This window comes from Mesoplodon bidens, assembly GCF_964165515.1.
Source record: "Mesoplodon bidens genome assembly, chromosome: 3".
Lineage (NCBI taxonomy): Eukaryota > Metazoa > Chordata > Mammalia > Artiodactyla > Ziphiidae > Mesoplodon > Mesoplodon bidens.
In genome coordinates this window covers 173,981,027-174,002,434 of record NC_138178.1, presented here as the reverse complement: position 1 = coordinate 174,002,434, position 21,408 = coordinate 173,981,027, and the positions used below count along the sequence as shown (strand labels likewise).

General features: G+C 45.2%; 1 protein-coding gene across 5 annotated transcripts in view; it reads right to left on the bottom strand.

Annotated features, from left to right (window-relative positions):
• The window catches only part of EML1 (EMAP like 1), a 142,604-nt gene that overhangs the window by 21,217 nt on the left and 99,979 nt on the right, over positions 1 to 21,408 (bottom strand). For 4 of the 5 annotated variants that reach the window (XM_081228152.1, XM_081228153.1, XM_081228155.1 and 1 more), the window contains 12 exons: positions 18,460 to 18,589; positions 17,733 to 17,882; positions 16,892 to 16,961; positions 14,896 to 15,006; positions 13,946 to 14,041; positions 12,316 to 12,450; positions 11,496 to 11,595; positions 9,806 to 9,960; positions 7,453 to 7,578; positions 7,067 to 7,198; positions 4,121 to 4,188; positions 1,221 to 1,309 (listed from right to left, as the gene is read on the bottom strand). In XM_081228152.1, coding sequence (XP_081084278.1) covers positions 1,221 to 1,309; positions 4,121 to 4,188; positions 7,067 to 7,198; positions 7,453 to 7,578; positions 9,806 to 9,960; positions 11,496 to 11,595; positions 12,316 to 12,450; positions 13,946 to 14,041; positions 14,896 to 15,006; positions 16,892 to 16,961; positions 17,733 to 17,882; positions 18,460 to 18,589 — 1,362 coding nt within the window. Of the gene's footprint in view, positions 1 to 1,220; positions 1,310 to 4,120; positions 4,189 to 7,066; positions 7,199 to 7,452; positions 7,579 to 9,805; positions 9,961 to 11,495; positions 11,596 to 12,315; positions 12,451 to 13,945; positions 14,042 to 14,895; positions 15,007 to 16,891; positions 16,962 to 17,732; positions 17,883 to 18,459; positions 18,590 to 20,932; positions 20,990 to 21,408 lie in introns of all 5 variants that reach the window. The other variant, XM_081228156.1, reaches the window with a different exon arrangement.

Here is a 21,408-nt window from a genome sequence, read left to right as displayed (position 1 = left end):
CGGGGGGGGCGCCTATGAGAGAGAAAGAGAGAGAGGGAGAGAGAGAGAGGGCGCCTATGGAGTAAAAGGGACTTATGAGTACAAAATGTACATATGGGGACTTCCCTGGCAGTCCAGTGGTTAGAACTCCAAGCTTTCACTGCTGAGGGTGTGAGTTCGATCCCTGATCGGGGAACTAAGATCCCGCAAGCCATGAGGCGTGGCCAAAAAAAAAGAAACCAACCAAAATGGACATATGATCAATGTTCCTAGCAGCATTATTCATAACAGCCAAAACACAAACAATCCAAATATCCCCCAACTGATGAATGGATGAACCAAACATGACATATCCGTAAAATGGGATACTATCTAGCAGTTAAAAAGGAATAAACTACTGATACACAGACAATAACATGAATAACCTCACAAACATTATTATAACTAAAAGAAGTCAGATGCAACAGGTGACGTGTTGTACGACTCCACTGATGTGAGATGTTCAGAAAAGGACATTTATGTTGCCTAGGGCTGGGGGTGGGAGTAGAGATTAATGACTAATAGGCAGGGAGGGAACTTTTGGGGGTGATGGGAAGGTTCTAGAACTGGATGGTGGTGAGGGTCGCACAACTCTACAAATTTACTAAGACACACTGAATTGTACATTTCATAAACAGTAAAGTATCGTATGTAAATTATACCTCAATAAAGCTGTTAAAAAAGGGTCCTCATCTTTTTTAGATCTCTCTATTTATTAACATTAACAGATGAAAGGATAAGACGTCTGGGAACGGCTTCAGAAACAACATGGGAGGGGCAGTGGGTGGGGCTGTGGGTGAACAAAATGGCTAAGAGTCGATAATTATTGAAGCTGGGTGATGGGTACATGGGGGTTCATTACGCTATTCTGTCCAGTTTTGTCCCTGTTTGAAATTTTCCGTAATAAAGAGTTAAAAACACACAAGTAAACTGCTCCAGAGGCACCTGGCAAGAAAGCATGAGTGCATGAGAGGCTATTATAAATATAATAAAGGTTCTTTTTGACATGCTGAAACAAACAAACAAAAAAACCCACACAAGCATAGGGACCCAAAGAAGGGAGGTTGAGAACGCCCAAGTGCCACAATTATGTGCAGATATAGTTTAAATTTCACTCTTGAGGGGGCTTGTGAATGTTTTTCTTTAAAGACATCTACAGAGAACTTCATCAATCTGTCAGAGTGAATGGACCGTATTCTAACCTGGTGAGTAACGCATTACAGACAGCTGTTCATTTCCATCCGTGTGGACGGTGACCAAGTCTTTCGTTTCTGTGTCAAACACGAACCACCTGTTGTAAACATGGGGAAAAGTACAAATCAATTGTTTAGTGAGAAAATGAAGTAAGACTATTACAGTCACAGCAAGGATATTAAAAAAAATTAACCTAAGAGCTTAAAAATGCTCTGTATTTGCTTAATAAGAATTCTTATTCCCAGCTTTCATTTAAAGAAAATTTCCTACATATGAGCATTTCCTAAAGATAGGAGCAGCAAACTGGGTACTATGGGAAATGATTCAGTTACTGATGCTATGGCAGCGTTCCCTGGTGTTTGAGTTTTGTCACTTACACATTAAAGGAGAGAAAGCCCTGGGCAGGGAAGATGAATCAACACCTACCCCCAGCCTGTGGCCAGAGGAAGCAGCAAAGGGGCCACTGCACAAGCTCACCCAGAGATCTGGCCCAGGGCAAGGCAGGATGGGTATAGGAGGATGGGGCCGGGACAACTTCCAGTGCTGCTGCAAGCAGAGCTGGGCCAGCATCTGACCTTCTGTGATGCTGGTGTGCAACCACCTGGGTAAAAGAAATGACCCAGAGAATGGCAGAAGGGTGAGTAGAGGACTGGCCTTTGAATTTAGCCTCTCTGGGCTCAGTTTCCCCAACTGTAAAATGGGAATAAAGGCCCAGAATGACTTTGCAGGCCCAGCGTCCAATCAGTCAAGTTATAACGGACACGGAAGTGCTCCGAATCCTCTAATCAGGACACGGTATTCGGTCAGTGTTTGTTAAATGGTGGGAAGATTGAACTCTCCTGCCCACATGTTCTCAAGTAGTGGCAGTGGGTGGGACCCCAGTGTTTTCAGGGATGAAAAGGGATGTGGACTCCCTGCTGCTGCCGATTCAAACCTTGATGACACACATCCATCGGCGTGTCCGTTGAGCCAGAGTCACTATCCACTCAGGGCCCTAATCAGCACCACTCAAGGGGACTGGCTGACCCCTGACACCTGGATTTGGCGTCTCAGCTTTGCTTCCTTGCATCTTTAACAACCATTTACCTTTAATGTGTGCTATTTAACTTTTTAAAAAAAATATAAATTTATTTATTTATTTTTGGCTGTCTTGGGTCTTCACTGCTGCATGTGGGCTTTCTCTAGTTGCGGTGAGCGGGGGCTTCTCTTCATTGCAGTGCGCGGGCTTCTCATTGCAGTGGCTTCTCTTGTTGCAGAGCACAGGCTCTAGGCGTGCGGGCTTCAGTAGTTGTGGTGCGCGGGCTCAGTAGTTGTGGCGCATGGGCTTAGTTGTTCCGCCGCACGGGGGATGTTCCCGGACCAGGGTTCGAACCCGTGTCCCCTGCACTGGCAGGCAGATTCTTAACCACTGCGCCACCAGGGAAGTCCCTGTGCTATTTAACTTTAACAGAGGTCAGAATAGAAGAAGCAGAGAGACCGGGCTGTCTGGGCTGTGCCTTTGAAACTTCGTCTTAAACTGCCCCATCGAGAGCTAAGCCTGGTGCCAGGACCAGGGGTGGGGGAGGCATAAACAGAGGGGAAGGATTAGGTTGCATGTTCCATCTCTCTTCCTCTTACAGGGCACTGTCTGTGATTCTGAGCAGCTGGCACTGTCCCATACCCTGTCCTGCCACACTGACTCAGCATATAGCTGATGGCAGTAACTGGCTGGCAGCCGTTCATCAGAGCCTGCTGAGTTGGAAGCTTCATATGTCTCTAAGAGAGGTCAAAGGAGTGTGTGCGAGTGTGTGTGTGTGTGTGTGTGTGTGTGCAAACATTTTCACGAAGGATTCTGTTGGATACAAGGTGCCCAACTCTTAAGATGTTGCCACCTATGACTTATACATGGTTACTCTTTCTTTATACATACTCTAAGTTCCTAGCAACAGAATCTAAGTGGTATTCTTTTTCCTGAAGCATAGTTGCTGTACAATATTTTATACGTTACAAGCATACAATGTAGTGATTCACAAGTTTTAAAGCTTACACTCCATTTATAGTTATTATAAAATATTGGCTATATTCCCCATGGTGTACAATATATCCTTGTAGCTTACTGTATACCTAATAGTTTGTACCTCTTACTCCCCTACCCCTGTGCTACCCCTCCCCACTTCCCTCTCCATAAGTGGCACGCTCTTTAGAGAGGAGGGGATCACCAGTGGTATATGAATTAAGCTATAATACGTGTAGATACTATGACAAACCATATAAAAGTATAATCGAATCTTATGAAGCAATGATATAATAATAACCACCAAAATCGCCGGCCAGGCAACCCCAGGAGCTGCTTCATCCATTGTCTCCCTCAGTCATCAGTGTACGGCCAGGCAGATATATCGTCACAATTTACAGAGGAAGAAACAAACTCAGAGAGGTTATGTAACTGGCTCAAAGACACACTGCGGCTAAGTGGTGAAGCTGGGATTCAAGCGCAGAGCTAGTGCCTGGCGTATCAGAGGCGCTTTGGCAAATAAGTGTTGGCTGAATCCAACATGAGGTTCAGGATCTGGGCAGTTTCTATAAGTCTGACAGGGCAGCAAGAAAAAGCATTTAAAATTCGCAGTGCTTTGAAATGCTTTGTTGCCCCATTCTAAAGTTGAGAAGCCCCACAATCCTGTGTGTGTGTGGAGCTGGGGCCTCTTCTGGGAGAGGGGTCCACAGCTTCCCTCGGGTTTTCCCAAAGTCCAAAACGTGAAGGGCCACTGCCTCAGGTTTCACTTTTGAGTTCGGACTTAATTCCCGGCAAGTCATTAGGAGCTGAGAGAGGCAGCCAAGAGCTACCCTGTGCCTGTCGCTGGGGAAACACAGACAACAAGCCTCTTTCCCATGAACTGTGAAAGCACAAGCCATGCTGACATGCACTTACCTCCCAGTCAGTGTTCCGACTGCAACCACAGACCCTGAAGGATGAAAACCAGAAGACTGAGCTGGATCCTAAAACATTGTAAAGGAAGTGTAAATTGATGGCCAGACACAGTGCGATCACATAAAACACACACAAGCACAGCTGTAATCCCTTAGGGCTACGTGGCCCCATTTAAAAAATCTCTTTTCTCTCCAGAGAGGAGAACATTTTCCTACTTTAATGAAGGTCATGTCCCAATAATACTAAATTTTTATCCTCTTATAATTTTTCTCTTTCTGTCTTATATCCTTTCACAGCTACAGTAATCAGATGACAGATCAACAAAGACACGCTCTTCCTCCAAGTCTTGGAAGTTCCTTCAGTTGACCCCCATGCTGAATGGGAAGCTTGTGCTCGATCTGTCTGGAATGACGACCCCTGCACCCAATGCCATCAGGTCGATACTGGGTAAACGCCCCCCACTGGGTGCAAGACACCACGGTGGCCCTAGACGGATCTCAAGACGAGCAGAGCACATTCCAGGTTTGGCTCTAGTGGGACATGTACGTGTTTGTTCCTGACAAGGTGGAACAAGACGGATGAGAGAGATAAAAGGAGCTGGAGAGGGAGCATTAGGTGAAGTCAGACGGGGAAGCTGGGCCGAGGCGTCCCGGTGCTGGAAGCCTTTGACTCGGGCCTTCTGGTATAGGTGAAGGCGGACGTGGACACACCAATATTTTTTTGGAATCGAGTATTAAGGGGATGACAATACAGCCAAGGAGGTAGAAGCAACACAGTCTGGGGCATATTTGAGGAATGGCAGGTGGAGTCAGCGGGTTTACAGGGTGGGGAACGGGAAAGCGTACGGAGGATACTAGTAATGTGGGCTGCACTGCCATGTCAAGGGCTGTGATCACTAGGAAAAACACAGTGAGAATAACTGTTTCCTTTCACTGAAAAGAATGATGTGATCGAATCTCTGTCTTAGATCACTCGGTAGGAGGGCTCAGGACAAACTGAAGTGAGAAGAGATTAATCACAGGAAGACCAAGAAAACAGGGGCACTGGAAACGGAAATGGAAGGAGGCACTGTGATACCACTGGAGAAACCGAAAAAAAAAGAGAGAGACCAGAGAGAAATTCTTCAGGGGCTGAGGACCTCACTGCGATGCTTTTCCAAAGCGGGAGCTGTGATTAAGCTCAGGGCCTCCACGGACACACAGAGAGAAATCATGTGCACTTGAAGCTTTACTGCCTAGTTGATTTGAGGCTCATAACATTTTTGAGAGGAAGACACTTGAGCGTTTCTGTCTAGTGGTCAGTGGGTAAAAAGCTACAGAACTGCAGATCTTTTTGGGCTCCGGTTTGGCGCCTGCGCCCTGATGCCAGGCTGGTGATGGAGTAACTGGCATTGCTTTCGGCCAGACTGCCGTGCAGACAGAGGCCACAGGGAAGGCTGCTCTGCTGGACCATCACTGTCCCTGCTGCATCAGTGGCTGCCAGCTCTGCACCAGCCCTTCATGTATTCGCCATTCCATCTGGTCCTCCAAGCCCCCGCCAGAGGACAGTCACGACATGGGACGCCACTTCCTGTGGCTATGCCCTGCCACCTGGGCCACTCCCGCTCTACCCTCCGGTGGCGGGGTCACCCCCAGGCCTGTCATCTCAGTGATCAGCTCCCCCAGTGACTAGCCAGCTCCAGTCTCGCACAGACCTTCTCCAAAAGCGAAGAGCAGGGGTTTCCCTGGTGGTGCGGTGGTTAAGAATCCACCTGCCAATGCAGGGGACACGGGTTCGAGCCCTGGTCCGGGAAGATCCCACATGTCGCAGAACAACTAAGCCCGTGTGCCACAACTACTGAGCCTGAGAGCCACAACTACTGAGCCCGTGTGCCACAACTACTGAAGCCCGTGCGCCTAGAGCCCATGCTCCACAACAAGAGAAGCCACCGCCATGAGAAACCCATGCACCGCAACGAAGAGTAGCCCCCGCTCGCCGCAACTAGAGAAAGCCCGCGTGCAGCAACGAAGACCCAACGCAGCCAAAATAAAATAAATAAATAAATAAATTTATTAAAAAAAGCGAAGGGCAGGAGGGCTGAAACATGGACCCAGCACGTCAGGAAATGCTGGCAACTCTGCGGGGGATGAAAGGAGGACGTGTGGGGTCTACAGAGGGGCAACCCCTTGCCTGGGGCTGGATGTGTCATTAAGGGCACAAGCAAGATGGAAGGTGTATTTCACTCACTAAAGTATGATGCGGCAGAAGACCCTGACTCTGGGAGTCAGATTGAGCTGGGGGTGAACACGGGCTCCATCACGGATTCAGGGACCTTGGTGAGCTATTGACTTACCTAAGCTTCAATTTCCTAATGAATAAAATCAGGGTAAAAAACTTCAACCTGCAAGGCTGCCGCAAGGATTAAGGATAATACATGTACAATGCTTGGTATGCAAACAGTGCTCGATAAATGCAGACACTGCTGTGTGGTATGTAGGGAAAGGATACTTCAGCACTCTGATGTACAATTGGAGTTCCTTTTGCAAGGGTCACAGACATGCCGACTTTAAACTTTACCTTTACCATCAGACTCAAGGTGCAGAGATAAATTAAACTGTACGCTGTTAGAATAGTTAATAAATTCTCATTCAAAAGGTACTCTGTAAATAGAATGCAGGCTCATCACGAGGGTTTTTCAGCCTTTAAGCCAGAAGAGATTGCACTTGGGAAACCCAGCAACCAACTCGGAAAGGCTCACTTGCTGTCCAAAAATGCAACAGCAAACTTCCGAATTACACGGATGAGACCACTTGAGGCAATGTTCAAAGCAGTGCAATTTGAAGGAGATAAAGTAAGTGACATTTGCTTTGGGACGAATTTATATCACTATTAATCTCATGCAAAAAAAAATCAACATGTTCCAGATGAATTTTTATAAGAAAGATGGAATATAACATGCATGTCTACCTCTATTATTTTGTCCCAGACAGGCCGGTGACCAACAGCGTCCCACAGGGTGGCGTGCCTGTCATGCCCACAGGTCAAGAACTGAGGTTTTGAGGCATGGATGGCCAGTCCCCAGAGCTCATCAGTGTGACCCTACAAAGAACCAAGACAAACAGAAGCTCTCTGAAATATTACAGCCGACACCCAGGAGCCCTGCAGGACCATGAACCATGGCTTACTGCACACTCTGGAATTTCTCCCATCTGTTTTTCTTCCTCGCTGACTGAAGCCGAGGAAGGTGATGTTAGTATAAAACACAGGAAAAATCTCCTCTTTGTAACTCTGTCTTATGTTCTACTATTGCACAGAATGGACGTGTTTGGTGGGCTTGCTGAGCTGGTGCGTACCTGAGTGATGGGTGTGAAGTCTCCGGACAGTGTGCCCTGTAGAACAAAGTTTCTGGTCGTGCCTATCAAGATCACGTCGCCTTTCCCCTCAGCCACTGTCCGTATGGGACCAAACTGTTCTGGAATCTGCATTGAAAAGATTTCAAATGTCATTAAATTCTTAGCTCCATCATTCAAAATACTTGTTTATTTATCACGATGACAGCTCCTATCACAATGACACACACACACGCATGTGCTATGGAGAGAGAGAAAGTACTTGAGTGAATGATCCCAAAGCTTACATTTAAACTCCAAACATTTAATATACCTAAAAAAAAATCAGCAATAGTAAGGTTCTTTTTCTTTTTTATATATTTATTTATTTTTGGTTGCATTGGGCCTTCCTTGCTGCGCACGGGCTTTCTCTAGTTGAGGTGAGCGAGGGCTACTCTTCGTTGCGGTGCACAGCCTTCTCATTGTAGTGGCTTCTCTTGCTGTGGAGCAAGGGCTCTAGCCGTGTGGGCTTCACTAGTTGTGGCTCACGGGCTCAGCAGTTGTGGCATGTGGGCTCAGTAGTTGTGGCGCACGGGCTTAGTTGCTCTGCAGCATGTGGGATCTTCCTGGACCAGGGCTTGAACCCACGTCCCCTGCGTTGGCAGGTGGATTCTTAACCACTGCGCCACCAGGGAAGCCGAGTAAGGTTGTTTAAAAAACAAAGAGTAAAACATTTTTTTCTTGACAAAATATAAAAATAAGAAATACAACTGAGTAGTTTACTCTTTACTTGTTATGACTTCTGATAGCAGAACCAGGTAAAATTTGGAAAGTAAAGAATATGTAACCTGCTGTAATAAGAGTTCCTAAACATTTTTTATAACTTAAAAGGATAAATTCTTTGGCAACTTCATTTAGTTTTGAGATCCACTGCTCATGTTGGCAAACATATATGATTATCTAAGTGTTAATAAAAATAATTTTGAAATACACCAGCCAAGAACAATTTGCTATGATAAAATAAACAGAGGTTCTTGCACTTTATAAAAAGAACAAAAAATCGCAGTGAAAGCCTGGGTGGACTCCAGGCACTGCAGTTCTGGGACGGTGAGGCGCAGCCTGTTCTCATACAAACTGTCTACTTCCAGCACGCTTTGTTAGCACAGACTGGAGAAAAGTTGATAACAACCCATGCTAATGAAGAGGAGTTATAGGTACTTAAAAATGATGAGTATCTTCTATAAAACTAGGTGAGACTTTGGAGTATTTGTCATGATTATAATGTAACTTGGGTTCATCAAATGCTGGTCAAATCTTATAAAAAATGCTACCGTTGGGCTTCCCTGGGGGCGCAGTGGTTGAGAGTCCGCCTGCCGATGCGGGGGACACGGGTTCGTGCCCCGGTCCGGGAAGATCCCACGTGCCTCGGAGCGGCTGGGCCCGTGAGCCATGGCCGCTGAGCCTGCGCTTCCGGAGCCTGTGCTCCGCAACGGGAGAGGCCACAGCAGTGAGAGGCCCGCGTACCGCAAAAAAAAAAAAAAAAAAAAAAAAAAAAAAAAAAAAAATGCTACCGCAACTAAAGTCTCCATGAAAGGAAGGTGATTCCCCAAACTCAGGTGAAGGCTTTTCCCTTTATGAAGAGCAGGAATCAACAAAACCACGTTCTCATACTTTCAGAGCACCGTGCCACGCTGCTCTCTGATGTAACTGTGCTGTGTGCAGCTGACTTAGAAGTTGGAAAAGTTCTACAAGGTGTCCGTGCTATGCTAGAGAGGAAGAAGCTCAACCTTCGGATTGATGCCGACCTTGGTATCTGTCTGCTCATAATTTCCCAGGGCCTGGGGGAGAGAAAATTCAGTGAGTGTGTAGAAGGAATATTGAATTTCTTGCCTCTGGCCCCTGTTGGAGTCCAGGTCTGCTCACCAGGTAATCAGGAGGTGAAAGAGATGCCAAAAGGGGTCAGAGCTCTAGAGATGGTGTGGGCACTCAGCCACGCACAACGTCAATACTCAGGAAACACTAGTTCAAAGTGAAAATGTCTCCAAAGTAACACGATGGAAATTAAAGTGAAAAGAGAAGAAACGTTTTAACGATTAATCAAAATGTGGATAAATGTTCCCTTGGAAAAGTGAGATTGGGTCTTTGATAAAAATATTCTAGATGTGAAACGCGACCACCTCACATTTTATAAACCTAATTCCCTTTTAGTACTTAAACTGCCTTTGTGATTTTAGTAAAATACTACCCCGTTTAGGAAAATTTTATCTAAACAGTTCTCAAAACGGTAAGCTGAAGATTTCAAACTAACAAGGAAACTGGTCAGTATTAACAGTTTAACGTTCAAAACGAATGTCAATAGCATGACTTGCTGTCTTACCTCGGTTTTATGAAGTTTCTGGTAGTTTCCATCCCAAGAAAGGAGCTTCCGGTCCTTCCCTCCTCCCGACACCAGCGTGCCGTCCCTCAACATACAAAGTGCAAAAATACCGCCCTCGTGGGCCCCTTGAACTGCGTAGCTTATTCGATTCGTACCTAAACACAGCAAGACCAAGCTGAGGACATCGTCAAAGGCTCACCTCTGCCCATCTCATTTCATTTTTGTTTTAAAATGCGATACTGTCAGTTAGAACACCATTGCAGTGTGAATCTATCAAGGATCCACTTTCTAGACGTTCCCAGAGCACCAGACAAGCATGAACTGAATTACTTTATAATTAAGGAAAACAGGGGAAGGGGGTTGGGGGCAGGGACAGACTGGGAGTTTGGGAATAGCAGATACAAACTATTATATAGAGGATGGGTAAACAACAAGGTCCTACTGTAGAGCACAGGGAACTATATTCAATATCCTGTGATAAACCAGAATGGAAAAGACTATGAAACAGGATATATATGTATATGTATAACTGAATCTCGTTGCCGTACAGCAGACATTAACGCATTGTAAATCAACTATACTTCAGTAAAATAAACTAGGAAAACAATAACTAAGGAAAACATGCTAACACGAAGCATAGTGTGTGAAGAGTACAGCCAGACTGCATGTGGCTGAGGAATGAGCTGTGTGTCTCTGGACAAGTGACTTAACTGCTCTGTCTCAGGTTCCCCCTTGGTGCAGTGGGGCCACTGCTTATCCCACTGGATTGTTCTAGGGGTGGAATGAACTGATGTATACATAGAGTCCATGGCACCCAGAGTAGCAGGGATACTACAAAGGTCACCACATTAATCTGAGATTACACTGATGGGTCTGTTTTCACCTTCACCCCCAACTCAAATACTAAGATCCTTGAGGACAGGGATGGTGCATTTCCCCTTTTTTCCTGGCACATGGTAAGCACTCATAAGTGCTCACTGAAGAACTTCCCTGGTGGTCCAGTGGGTTAAGACACCGAGCTCCCAAAGCAGGGGGCCCGGGTTCGATCCCTGGTCGGGGAACTAGATCCTGCATGCCGCAACTAAGAAGTCCGCATGCCGCATCTAAGACCCAGTGCAGCCAAAATAAATAATAAGTAAGTAAATAAATAAATCTTTTAAAGTAAATAAATAAATGCTCATTGAACTTGACCAAATAAATGGTTCTGAGTAAGGAGACCTCCTTACCACACTGTTTGCCCACTGACAGCGGGGATGCCCACCTGACTCATACGTATGCTCAGCATCTAGCGTGCTGCCTCAGATACAGTACTCAGCCAACGTCTGCCAAGCACTATGTGGACCAGAGGAGTTAAATACTGTAGAAGCTAAATAAACAGTCTTTGATGACTTCATCATTATAAGTTATTATCAGATCTCTTAAATAAGCTATTAGGTCCATTAGAATATCTTGGGCTTGAGGCGCCTTCTAGAGCGACAGAAGTCCACAGCTTACTAGTCTCAGTTTCCTCAGTCCCAGTGTTTTGGTTCCAAGTTACACCCGCACACATGCATGTATGTACCTATGTACCCTGGAATCGAACAGTAAACCTGGAAATGACATTAACAGACAATTCTTACAGGAGCCACGTTGGGCTTCATACTTATAACATCATCCAGAAATGTCTGCTTTGGGAGGAATCACTTGTTACCTTTTCCCCATACCAGGATGTTGCCACTTGAATCTCCGGTGATGGTGTCACCATTTTCAGAAAAAGTCACACAGAGGACAAACTTTGGCTTTTCTTGCTTCTGCAGAATATTGTAAAAGAATACGTGTATACAATCAAGACATCCTTTTGTTCGTATTAATACCATCTAGAAGCCCAGTCACCCCAAGCCGGAGAGTGTCAGCTTCTGCTACCACACTGTGTGCCTTTCATTCTTATCCACCATTACGTAACTTATGATTCTCTGGTCTAAAATAAAGAGATTTCTGGTACTTATCAGGTTGAAGGCAGCTCGAGCAGAGGAGGGTGTTGGAGAGGCTAAGGGGCCGTGTTGCCGTGACTACAGCGTGAAGGATGGGCCTGGCATCCTCTAACTCAGCCTCTGGGCCCACAGGGCAGCAGGTGCCCTCCCGGTGCTCTCACAAGGCCTGCAGACGCTGGACTAAACGGCACAGAGACTGCCCATCGCTCTCTGCAGAGCCCCACTGGGGTCTCCTGGGCGCCTTCTTCCTTGCTCTTTGCAGCCAGCAGGCCTCGGCGAGGGCCTGGCCCCTGGGCATCCTTTCCTGGTGCTTCTGCCTGTGTGGATCCTTCCTTCTCAGCATCACCAGTGTTATCCATGAGACACGAGGGGCTCCCCCACTCTGCCAGGGATGTCCAGGAACAGTCTTTATCATGACACCCCAGCATTTGCCAATTAAAACAAATTCTAGCGCTGGGATGCCTCAAACCTTCCTTAAAAGCTAGGTGACCGCAAGTACCATCGGTGAAAAATAAAACGACAGATGCAATTTCACTTTACCTCGAATAATCCTTGCTTCTTAATAAGGGAGCTTCCTTCTAGTGTCCAAAAGTAGAGATGGGATTTTCCACAGGTAACAATTATATTCGTGTCCGTGGGGTGGAAATCCGCAGCAAACACAGCTTCATTAGAACACTTTGTGCAAAACAGGAGAATCAAATGTCTCAAGTCTCTTAAGACACTTAAGAAAATAAATACAATCTGAACCACAAATAAATAATTCATCAAGGTAAGCACTAGGCCTCTTGGTATTTTCTCCCACTGAATTCATCTTTTGTAATCACTGAACTTGTGTCTGTGCCTGCCGACCCCTCTCCTCGTCTGTCTCCCCCACTGCACTGAGCCCTGAGGATGGGGCCACGGAGTCATCCTTCTGTATGGGGACTCACAGGAACAGGCACACAGTGAGCTCTGGCTGAAGGGGCGGCCGGGGAATTAAGAAGCGCAGGTTCATCGCCATCTAGTGATCGGAAGGGCCCTGGAGTCTGGATCTTATTCGGCTCCATGGCTCCTGGCCCACCTTGGCTGCCCTGTCTGTCTGGGGAGTCCCTCCCGATTCTGATCCCCAGGACTCTGCCGGTGGTTTGGCGACCAAGCCTGGAATCCAGTAGGGGATCTGGCTCTTTGGGGACCACGTCACCACCCTCACCCTGCTATCTTGATTTCCACGACTTGTACCCTGGTCCCATGAATCTGACCCTGATGGCTCTTCTGCTTGGGAATTCAGTTATACATTCTTAAGCCTGGACAATAACTTGCTCTGATTGCTTCCAACCCAGCGACATGGCAAGAACTTAAATACTTGAGCAGACTATCAGAAGGCACAGATATAGCATAAAAAGTTATTTAATGCCTTATTAGAATACAGGGTCTGCATCCCACACACAAACAAGAGAGAAAGTTATGTAAGTGAGGGGATCCAATGGTGCTCCTAATCTTAGGTAAGTCAGGTGGCCCAGTGGTGATGCTAATCTTAGGTAAGTCAGGTGATCTAAGGTTAATGGATGCCAGGGTGAGAAACGTGAAGTCAGTTCTATAAAAATAGATCCAGTCATGGTTTTAACAGGAGGAAAGCACAAGAAAGCTCAAGGAAAGTACACTGACATAAGGAAAGTCCAGTGGGTCCCACTGCAGGAAGAGCCCTGCTGGGAGGACCCCATTTCCGAGTCCACTCAGCTCGGGACAAGCCCCGTGCTGGCTGTGCTGCCCTCCCCGTCCCCCTACTCCCTGCCTGGCCCTCCCGCTGGGCAGCAGGCACATCTCACTTGTCACCATTGCGCCAGTGTCTCCTCGACACGTGTGTGCAAAGGGGACACTCGGCATTTGTGGATGACGGAGAGAACGCGAGCAAATGAGCGATGGAGCGAATTAAAAGGGTGATGACTGTAAAACGAGGAAGGAAAACCCTTATAGACGCTGTGATGAGAAGAAGAAACCCTACCGGGCCTTGGGAATTGGGAGCGGGGGCCGGGGGCCCGAGGGCTTCTTGGTGAAGGGGTCCTGCCTGGGGGCCGTGGCGGGGACAGAGCCCACAGCCCACTGAGACACAGAAAGCTGGCCAGGAGCCAGCAGGGGAAGGCTCCACATGGGAAAAGGACAGCACAGCCTGACATGAAGCTCGGAAAGAGACCTTGACATCCGCCAGCCTCTCTTCCTTTTGCCAGTCCCACACGGACAGCACGTGGTCATTGGAGTCATCCACGGCACAGAGGTTGCTTCCTCCATTCTGGAAAAAAAAAAGGTATTCACAGGAAGACTACATTTGAGAATAAACTAGGTTGAGAGTGATTAAAAAGGAACATAATTTTATTTTTAATAAAGAGTCCACTACATCTTCATGAAAGAATATTTACCCACCACCGTCGAGACCTGCTTATGACTTGGGCACACAGACAGTGGGAGCAGGGGAATGTGGGGTGACAAGGGACAAGAGCGGGAGGGAGGGGTCGGGGGGTGAGCTTCACCACTGGTTCTGTTAGAACCAGCCTCCTAGGGGCTGCAGAGCCCCCGCCCAGGAGGAGAAGGCATCTGTGGCTCCAGGACACAGGTCTGCGCCGAGCGAGGACCAGGTTACCGCAAGGCCATACAAGGGGAGGGGGCGCTGGGGGTGAGGCGCGCGGTGTACTGATGTGAACGTATGCATGTTTCTGAACTGGCTGAACAAGTGCTTTAAAGGGTGGCTCTGTTGAATGGGCACATCCTGAGGAAGCCTGGGAGACCACGAGGTCCATCCAGCCCCTGCTTACGGCCAGGCAGCGAGCCAGGCCGGCTGGGGACCGCACAGACAGGCAGGGGACATTCAAGCCCAGAGCAGGCAAGACTGCTCCAGGAGCCTGAAGACAGTGTGGCTGCAGGGCCTCTTCTCATCACCGTGGAAATGTCTGACTGGGAGCGTGTGTCACCGAGGGGGAGCATGCGACCTCTGAATGAGGGGACCTGGGATGCGGGAGGTTTCAGAGTCCAAATCTGTACATACACCTGGGCAGTTACGGGCGTGTTAACTCTCTCCCTCTTCAACCTTGAGCTGATTCTCTCCTCCCTGTGGACAAAGGCTGCGATACCCACAGGGCTCATACTTACGGATTTTGAGAACGCGATACAGGTGACGGCTCGGTCAAAAAACCCGATTCCCATGACGTGCAGCGTATTCAGCGTCACGGAATCCCAGATGCGCACGTTTGGGGGCAACTGCTGCTTAGAAAACAATGCAGAGTCAGCCACTGTCTACAAATTGATCTTTACCTTGAAATTATGAGATTACTTTAATGTTGTCAAAAAAAATTTTTTTAATGCATTTGAGGACTCTGCCTTTTAATATAAATAAAACATTCCCCATCTCTCCCAGAGGTCGTGGCTCCTGGGGCCAATTTAACTTTAGGAGAGGTCTACCGAGATTTAACTTGCACAGGCTCTGGACGCACAGGCTCAGCGGCCATGGCTCACGGGCCCAGCCGCTCCACGGCATGTGGGATCCTCCCGGACCGGGGCACGAACCCGTGTCCCCTGCATCGGCAGGCAGACTCTCAACCACTGTGCCACCAGGGAAGCTCCCGAGCTTTAACTTTTGAAGAGCCCGTTATTGCTAACTATACCAAAGGAAGTGATATTCTCATTTGTATATCGAATGCGTCTGAGTTTTAAAAATGAAAAATGACGAAGAAAATGGAGTCTCATTTAAGGGTCGTTCTTGCAAAGTCTGTATCATTACTAAGGATCAAGCGTGGTTCAATTCATCACGATGGTCGCCACCAACGGTATTAAGAGCTTAACATCCTTGGGCCCACAGGAAATTGATTGTACGCAAACGAAAATTTAGAATTGTTATGATTAGTTCAAAACCCTCTCAACTGTGTTAATGTTTCTCTTCCTTAATAGAAGAAAGCATCACAGAATAATCAGCAGGTTTATCAAGAAAAGGACTAGCATTGTACCCCGTAGACGGGTGAACTAGGTTCTAGGCTGGACTTGTCTCTAAGTAGCTGGGCGTCCGCAGACAGTCCCTCGGCCTCTCCAGACTTCTCCACTTGTAAATGCAAAGGGATGGTTCAGAGAGCGATGACATTTTCTCTGGCTCTAAGGTTCTGATTCAATTTCAAGGCCAGAAACTGAAATACACAGTTAATCCACTAGAGAGGAGGAACAAATGATTTACTACTAATTTCAAATAACTTTTAAAGATCATTTAACAGTAAAAAAAAAAAAAAAAAAAAAGAAGATGAAGACGCTGTGCCCTCTGTGTTTACGGAATAGTAGTCTGATTTCCACTGCTCCTGCTACCTCCTTTCAAGTATAGGGTTTTAATGGAAAATAGCACAAATATTTAAAATTTGATGTTATTAAAATATTTTCTGAAAAATGACAGCACTCATGATAAAAATGGAAGAACTTAATGTAATTCGTTTCAGATCATACATTGTGCATGGATACACAATGCTATACAAAAATAGACATCAGAAAAGTGACAAGAAGTTTTGGATAAGACATGACAATGACCACAGATTGTGGTAAATAAGTACGTGGAAGCCAGTTTTGAGTTGTTCTATTTGTCAAATTCTACTAGCTCCTTCTCTGATTCCTTAAAATACAAACTGAAGTCTTGCTGAAGTGCTTACAAAGTTTGTGCTAAAATCCTTCCAGCAGCCCTTATAGGTTACACCCAGATACAAATTCCATGGGTTGAAGACATGATTACAGGGAATTCATGGCAAAGGGTGTCTGAAATTCACTGAAGAGGCAACGTGCCCCAAATTCAAATGATTATTTATTATGATTTTAACTTTGCTTATTAAATGTGTACTTAACATTTTAATGTTTATCATGTGCATAAATAAGTATCTTAAGAGTTCATGGATTCTTAGGCAAGAACAATGCTATTTAAAAATTAGCTGAAACTAAGGTGAGCTCAAGGCGTTTTTAAAGTCAGTGTAAGAACTTTAATTTGCAATAAAAAATTCAAAATGAGGGATTAAGAAGTACTCAGGCATTTTATATCTAAGCAGGCTCATTCGTCAGCAAAATTTTCAGAAAATTATTTTGTGTTACCAGTTCATTACAAAAATATTAAAATATAACTCACTTTTCCATCCTTAGATGTGCCTGCAACTTGTCCTGTGGCTATCGTGATCCTATCAGGATGTACTGCAAGGCTAAAAAGAGATATTTAAAAAACATCTACTCTTTAAAGGTAAGCTTCACTCTTCCCTTGATCAAATATAATCCGGTCAAAAATTTAAAAGTAAGATATACACAGTGCCTAACTTCTTACAGACTCATGATAACTTCTCTAAGCACCTCATTTCATTTCATCTTAATTCCTTTATCTATAGAGAATTTTCAAATTCAAAGAAGAAGCACCCTCTGCTTGGGAAATACCATTTCAATCTCAGAACCACTTCATTAGTATACAATCTTTATTAAGAAGTCATTTGAATATATCAAACAGCAAAAGCATCATCTTTTTCCAACAGCATTTTAATAACTGACCAGGGAGTCAGGATAAATAGAAATACATAAATCCATCTATTCATCCATCATCTTTCCCAGATACATAAAATCGCTACCAAAGGTATAAATGAATTATAGGAATGGCAGACCCAGACATACACATGAGGCAAAACATTGTTATTAAAAAATAAAGACCCAAATTAGAAGCCGTTAGCATGAGAAGGCCTCCAGATAGGGGTCTGTTAGAGCTATTTGTTTAGGTAACATGGTTGGTTAAGATGATGTGTTGTAAGGATAGAAAACTAAAAAGGTGTCTTAGAGAGTAGGCTACCCAGAACACAAAGAAGAGTTTTCCCCAAAGATCCTATTTTCTCAGATCCCTTTCTTTCTCTTTAGTTATATCCCATCACTGAACCCTTTCTGCCAATGCTCTTCCCACAGGTGTCAGAGGAATCCCAGTTTTGAGGACTCACCACTTCACGTCATCATTATGGCCCGTGTAATGCCTCTGAAGCTGTTCTTCCACATCGTACAGCACCACCACGGATGCGATGAAATACACCGTCTCGCCCGTTGGAAGCAAGTACAGGTTGTTACGACAGTCTCGACCCCTGTACCCATAGCTTCGTGTACGTCAAGACAAAATAAAAAATATGTTTTTTTAAAAGTAAAAAATAAAATAAAATAAAAACCCAACTCTTTCACATGCTCTGTTTTCCTGTCTTTCATTTCTTTCTTCTTGGAAGCTCGTTCACGTTCCCAAATCTCATACTATGAAGGCTCCAGCAGCTTTATTTCAAGAATGCTAGTCATACGGCTGACTCAGATTTTTGTGGCTTAGATTTTGTGGGAGCTTTTTCGTTTTCTTTTTTGTAAAGGGTATATTATACCTGTGCTACATGTCCATTTAATATAAGCCATATACTGTATTTCCTTCATTTAGTACTGGGTTCATCCTCATGTTCCTTCTTTAATTAGTCGGTGTTAACTTGAAGTTAGGCTCCCAAGGTTGGCCAAGTCCCTACTTGGCTGAGGGGGGAATGATAGTCCTTCCTTCCAGGGTATCCCTCTTTCTTTCTTTGGGTTTAAAAACTTTTTGCCAGCACAGTTTAGTTACATGATTTTCTACAGCTGAATTTCGATAAAAGCATTCATCGACTGATTACTTCGTGTAAGACTTAATCAACGAATAAAGGATACACCCATTCCAGCTTAAGTCTCTTCGTTGGTAGTTCTACTTTTGCTTCCAAACTGTAAGAATCCACTTGATCTTTGGGCATGTGCATGGTAACAGGGCGTCCACGAAGAAACATTTTTACATATCCTTCTTCTATGAAAAGAAAAAAGAGGTCAGTAAGATACCTCAGTGCCCAGCGTACCTGAAAAAAGGTTCTGTTTTCTCTAGCCTTTCAATGGGAAAGCGGAAACTCTGCCCTTTATGTCATTTCTGGTTAAAGTCCTAGGGAAAACTACCTAAAACACAAACGGTTTGAAACAAAATTTTTCATCTTGTTTGCCTTTGACATTCTGCTTACTTAAGTAATGTAAGAAATTGTAAAAGGCAGGGAAGAACGGGATTCCAACAATTATTTTCCATGAGAGATTTTAGTGATTACGTTTCATCATCAGAAGGGGGAAAAAATGCCACCCCCCCAAAAAAATTACAACTAACACAAGAAATCCACTTAAATTCTTTATTGAGTTCAATGTATATACAATTTCAGTATCAAAATTCATAAAATATCTTTCAATATTTAAATTGATGTGTTATAGCGCAATGTAAAAATGTGTCTTTATGTATCTTTTACACTGGACAATTCTTTCAAGTGTAAAGAACACAAAATCAGCAGACGTACATGCTAGGATGCATGCAAAAGGAAAATGCTCAAAGAAAAGCTAGAAATAGAAAACCAAAGAACAAAAGACCCATTAGAGAGAGAAACTGGGAAATAAACCTTTCTTAAACAAACATTTTTAATAACAAAATAACTTCTGATGTTTTGATAAATTATAGGGATGAAAGTAAAACCCAATAATATATTGACAAGGGGCAACTCTTGGACTTTTAAAAAGAAACGACTTCGGGTTTTCTGGCTACAGTTTTCAGGATATAATAAGAAAATGTCTTGTGAGCTCTTGATGAATTCTGTTCTGATTCAGAACTCACTGCATCTGATGCTTCACTGCAGATCAAAGGACTGGGTCTTAATGGCATTTAAATTGGGCAGTTGGGACCACGGATATCTGTACATCACTCAACAGAAAAATCCCCGGCAGAGAGGAAATTGCTGAGGAAGTCATAAAGTAATTATAGTGTCATAAGTACCACATTTACAAATTAGTTTTGTAAGTCTTATTCCTACAGACCTGCAAACGATGCCACATGCAACACTGCCTAAAAGCTGGGAGGCCATCCCACCTTTATGTTATGGTGTGCGTGCAATTCAGGTCATAAATGCATGCACGTGATACACTCTTCACTCCGGCATACAGCGTGCCAGTTGCTGTGTTCTGTGATCCTCCTCCCCAGCTCTGCCGGGACTAGCCCATCTGAGGCCCACAGCACTGCAGGCTTTCTTATCACCCCCCCACCCCACCCCAGGTCACCTTAGATACTGCTGCCAAACCTGTCAAGGCCCACAGTGGATTCAGAATCCTTCTCCCACTCTCTTACCTGCTGGACCCAAAGCTCTAACTGCCCTGCTCCGCTCTTCCCGTACGTGACCTCATTGGCCACAGCTACCCCCCACCCCGTGGACCCTTCTCTCTCTCTGCCACCTACACACCACTCCGTGCCTCTACCCATGCTCGCCTCAGCTGACCTCTTCCTTCCTTAATCCCTCACCCAAGTCTCAGCTCATCAGACAGTGTGGCTACCTCAACTGAAGACCCTAAAAGCACCCAGCAGACCGACAGAAGGGGGACAAAGAGGGGCAGGTGTGACAGCTTAAATGACAAGCGATTCCGTTAATTCTCTTTGTAAGGGGAATCATGGAATGCAGATTCAGAATAAAGGGAATATAATGCTATCCCACAGCACACACAAGAAGCCTAGTATGGGTGTATATAATCAACGTAAGTGAAACATCTACTTGAATATATCGTTGTTATGTGCTGGTAAAGTCCTTATGATGGAGGTTTGCTCACTGGGCAGTTCTACATCACTGGACTGGGCAAAAAAGCGCTGGAATTAGCCTTGGCACTGTTTTGTACTGGTAAGTCAGACATTCTACATCTAAAATAAAAAACGCAGCAAGGGAAAGCAATGGGTTTTTTTTGTTTTTTGGGTTTTTTTTTTTTTCAGGCATATTAGAATAACAGCACACACCCACCAAACCCAAAGGTGCTAGAGGAAGCGGCCAGCAGCAGTGCAGGTTTCAAACAGTGGGGCATCCAGGGGTTGCCCTATAGCTCTCTTAAGGTTCATACAGATTTTAAAAAGAGTTCCTATAATCAGCCAATAATCAATCAAGATCCAATTTATAGCTACTCATTAAAACCCACCCAAGTAAATGCTCAGGAATGCTTTTAACTTCCAACGAATCAAAGTGGTTTGCATCACAAAAACATTTTCATACAAGGAGACTATCTGTTGGCCTGTATGAAAAGAGTTTCTGCAGCCTGGGTCACAGCTTTGCTCAGAGAGCTATGAGGTTTCAGAAATGCCGCCTACCTTTGCAGTGTGTCACCCGGCGTTTCCCTTGTGATTTCGGAGACAGAGACAGAAGTGCTGGGTAAAGAGACGATGGGGCACTGCAAGAGTGACTGGCCTGCCGGGGAGCACTCCCGAGCCCTCAGGCCGAGAGGCTCCCGGCCCCCTGCTAGAAAAACCTGGACACATTTCGGGGATTCTGACAAGTGCGCTCCAGACCTAGCTCTGCAGGCTTAGGGCAATTACATTTTCAGTGAGTAATTTCATGCTTCCTGAAAACGAAATGAATACTGAAGCACATGCGGATAAATAGGAAAGTCCGACTTTCATGTTTCAATTGTGCACTTAAGGGGGAAAAACAACTTGGAAAATTAAAGGAATTTACTTAACCCGTTGCACACTTGTCAATGATTTTGCGTTTTTAAACACACTTTCAAATAAGGTTACTATTCTCAAAATAGCATCTCCCTTATTATAAAATGTGTTAGAAAAGACAT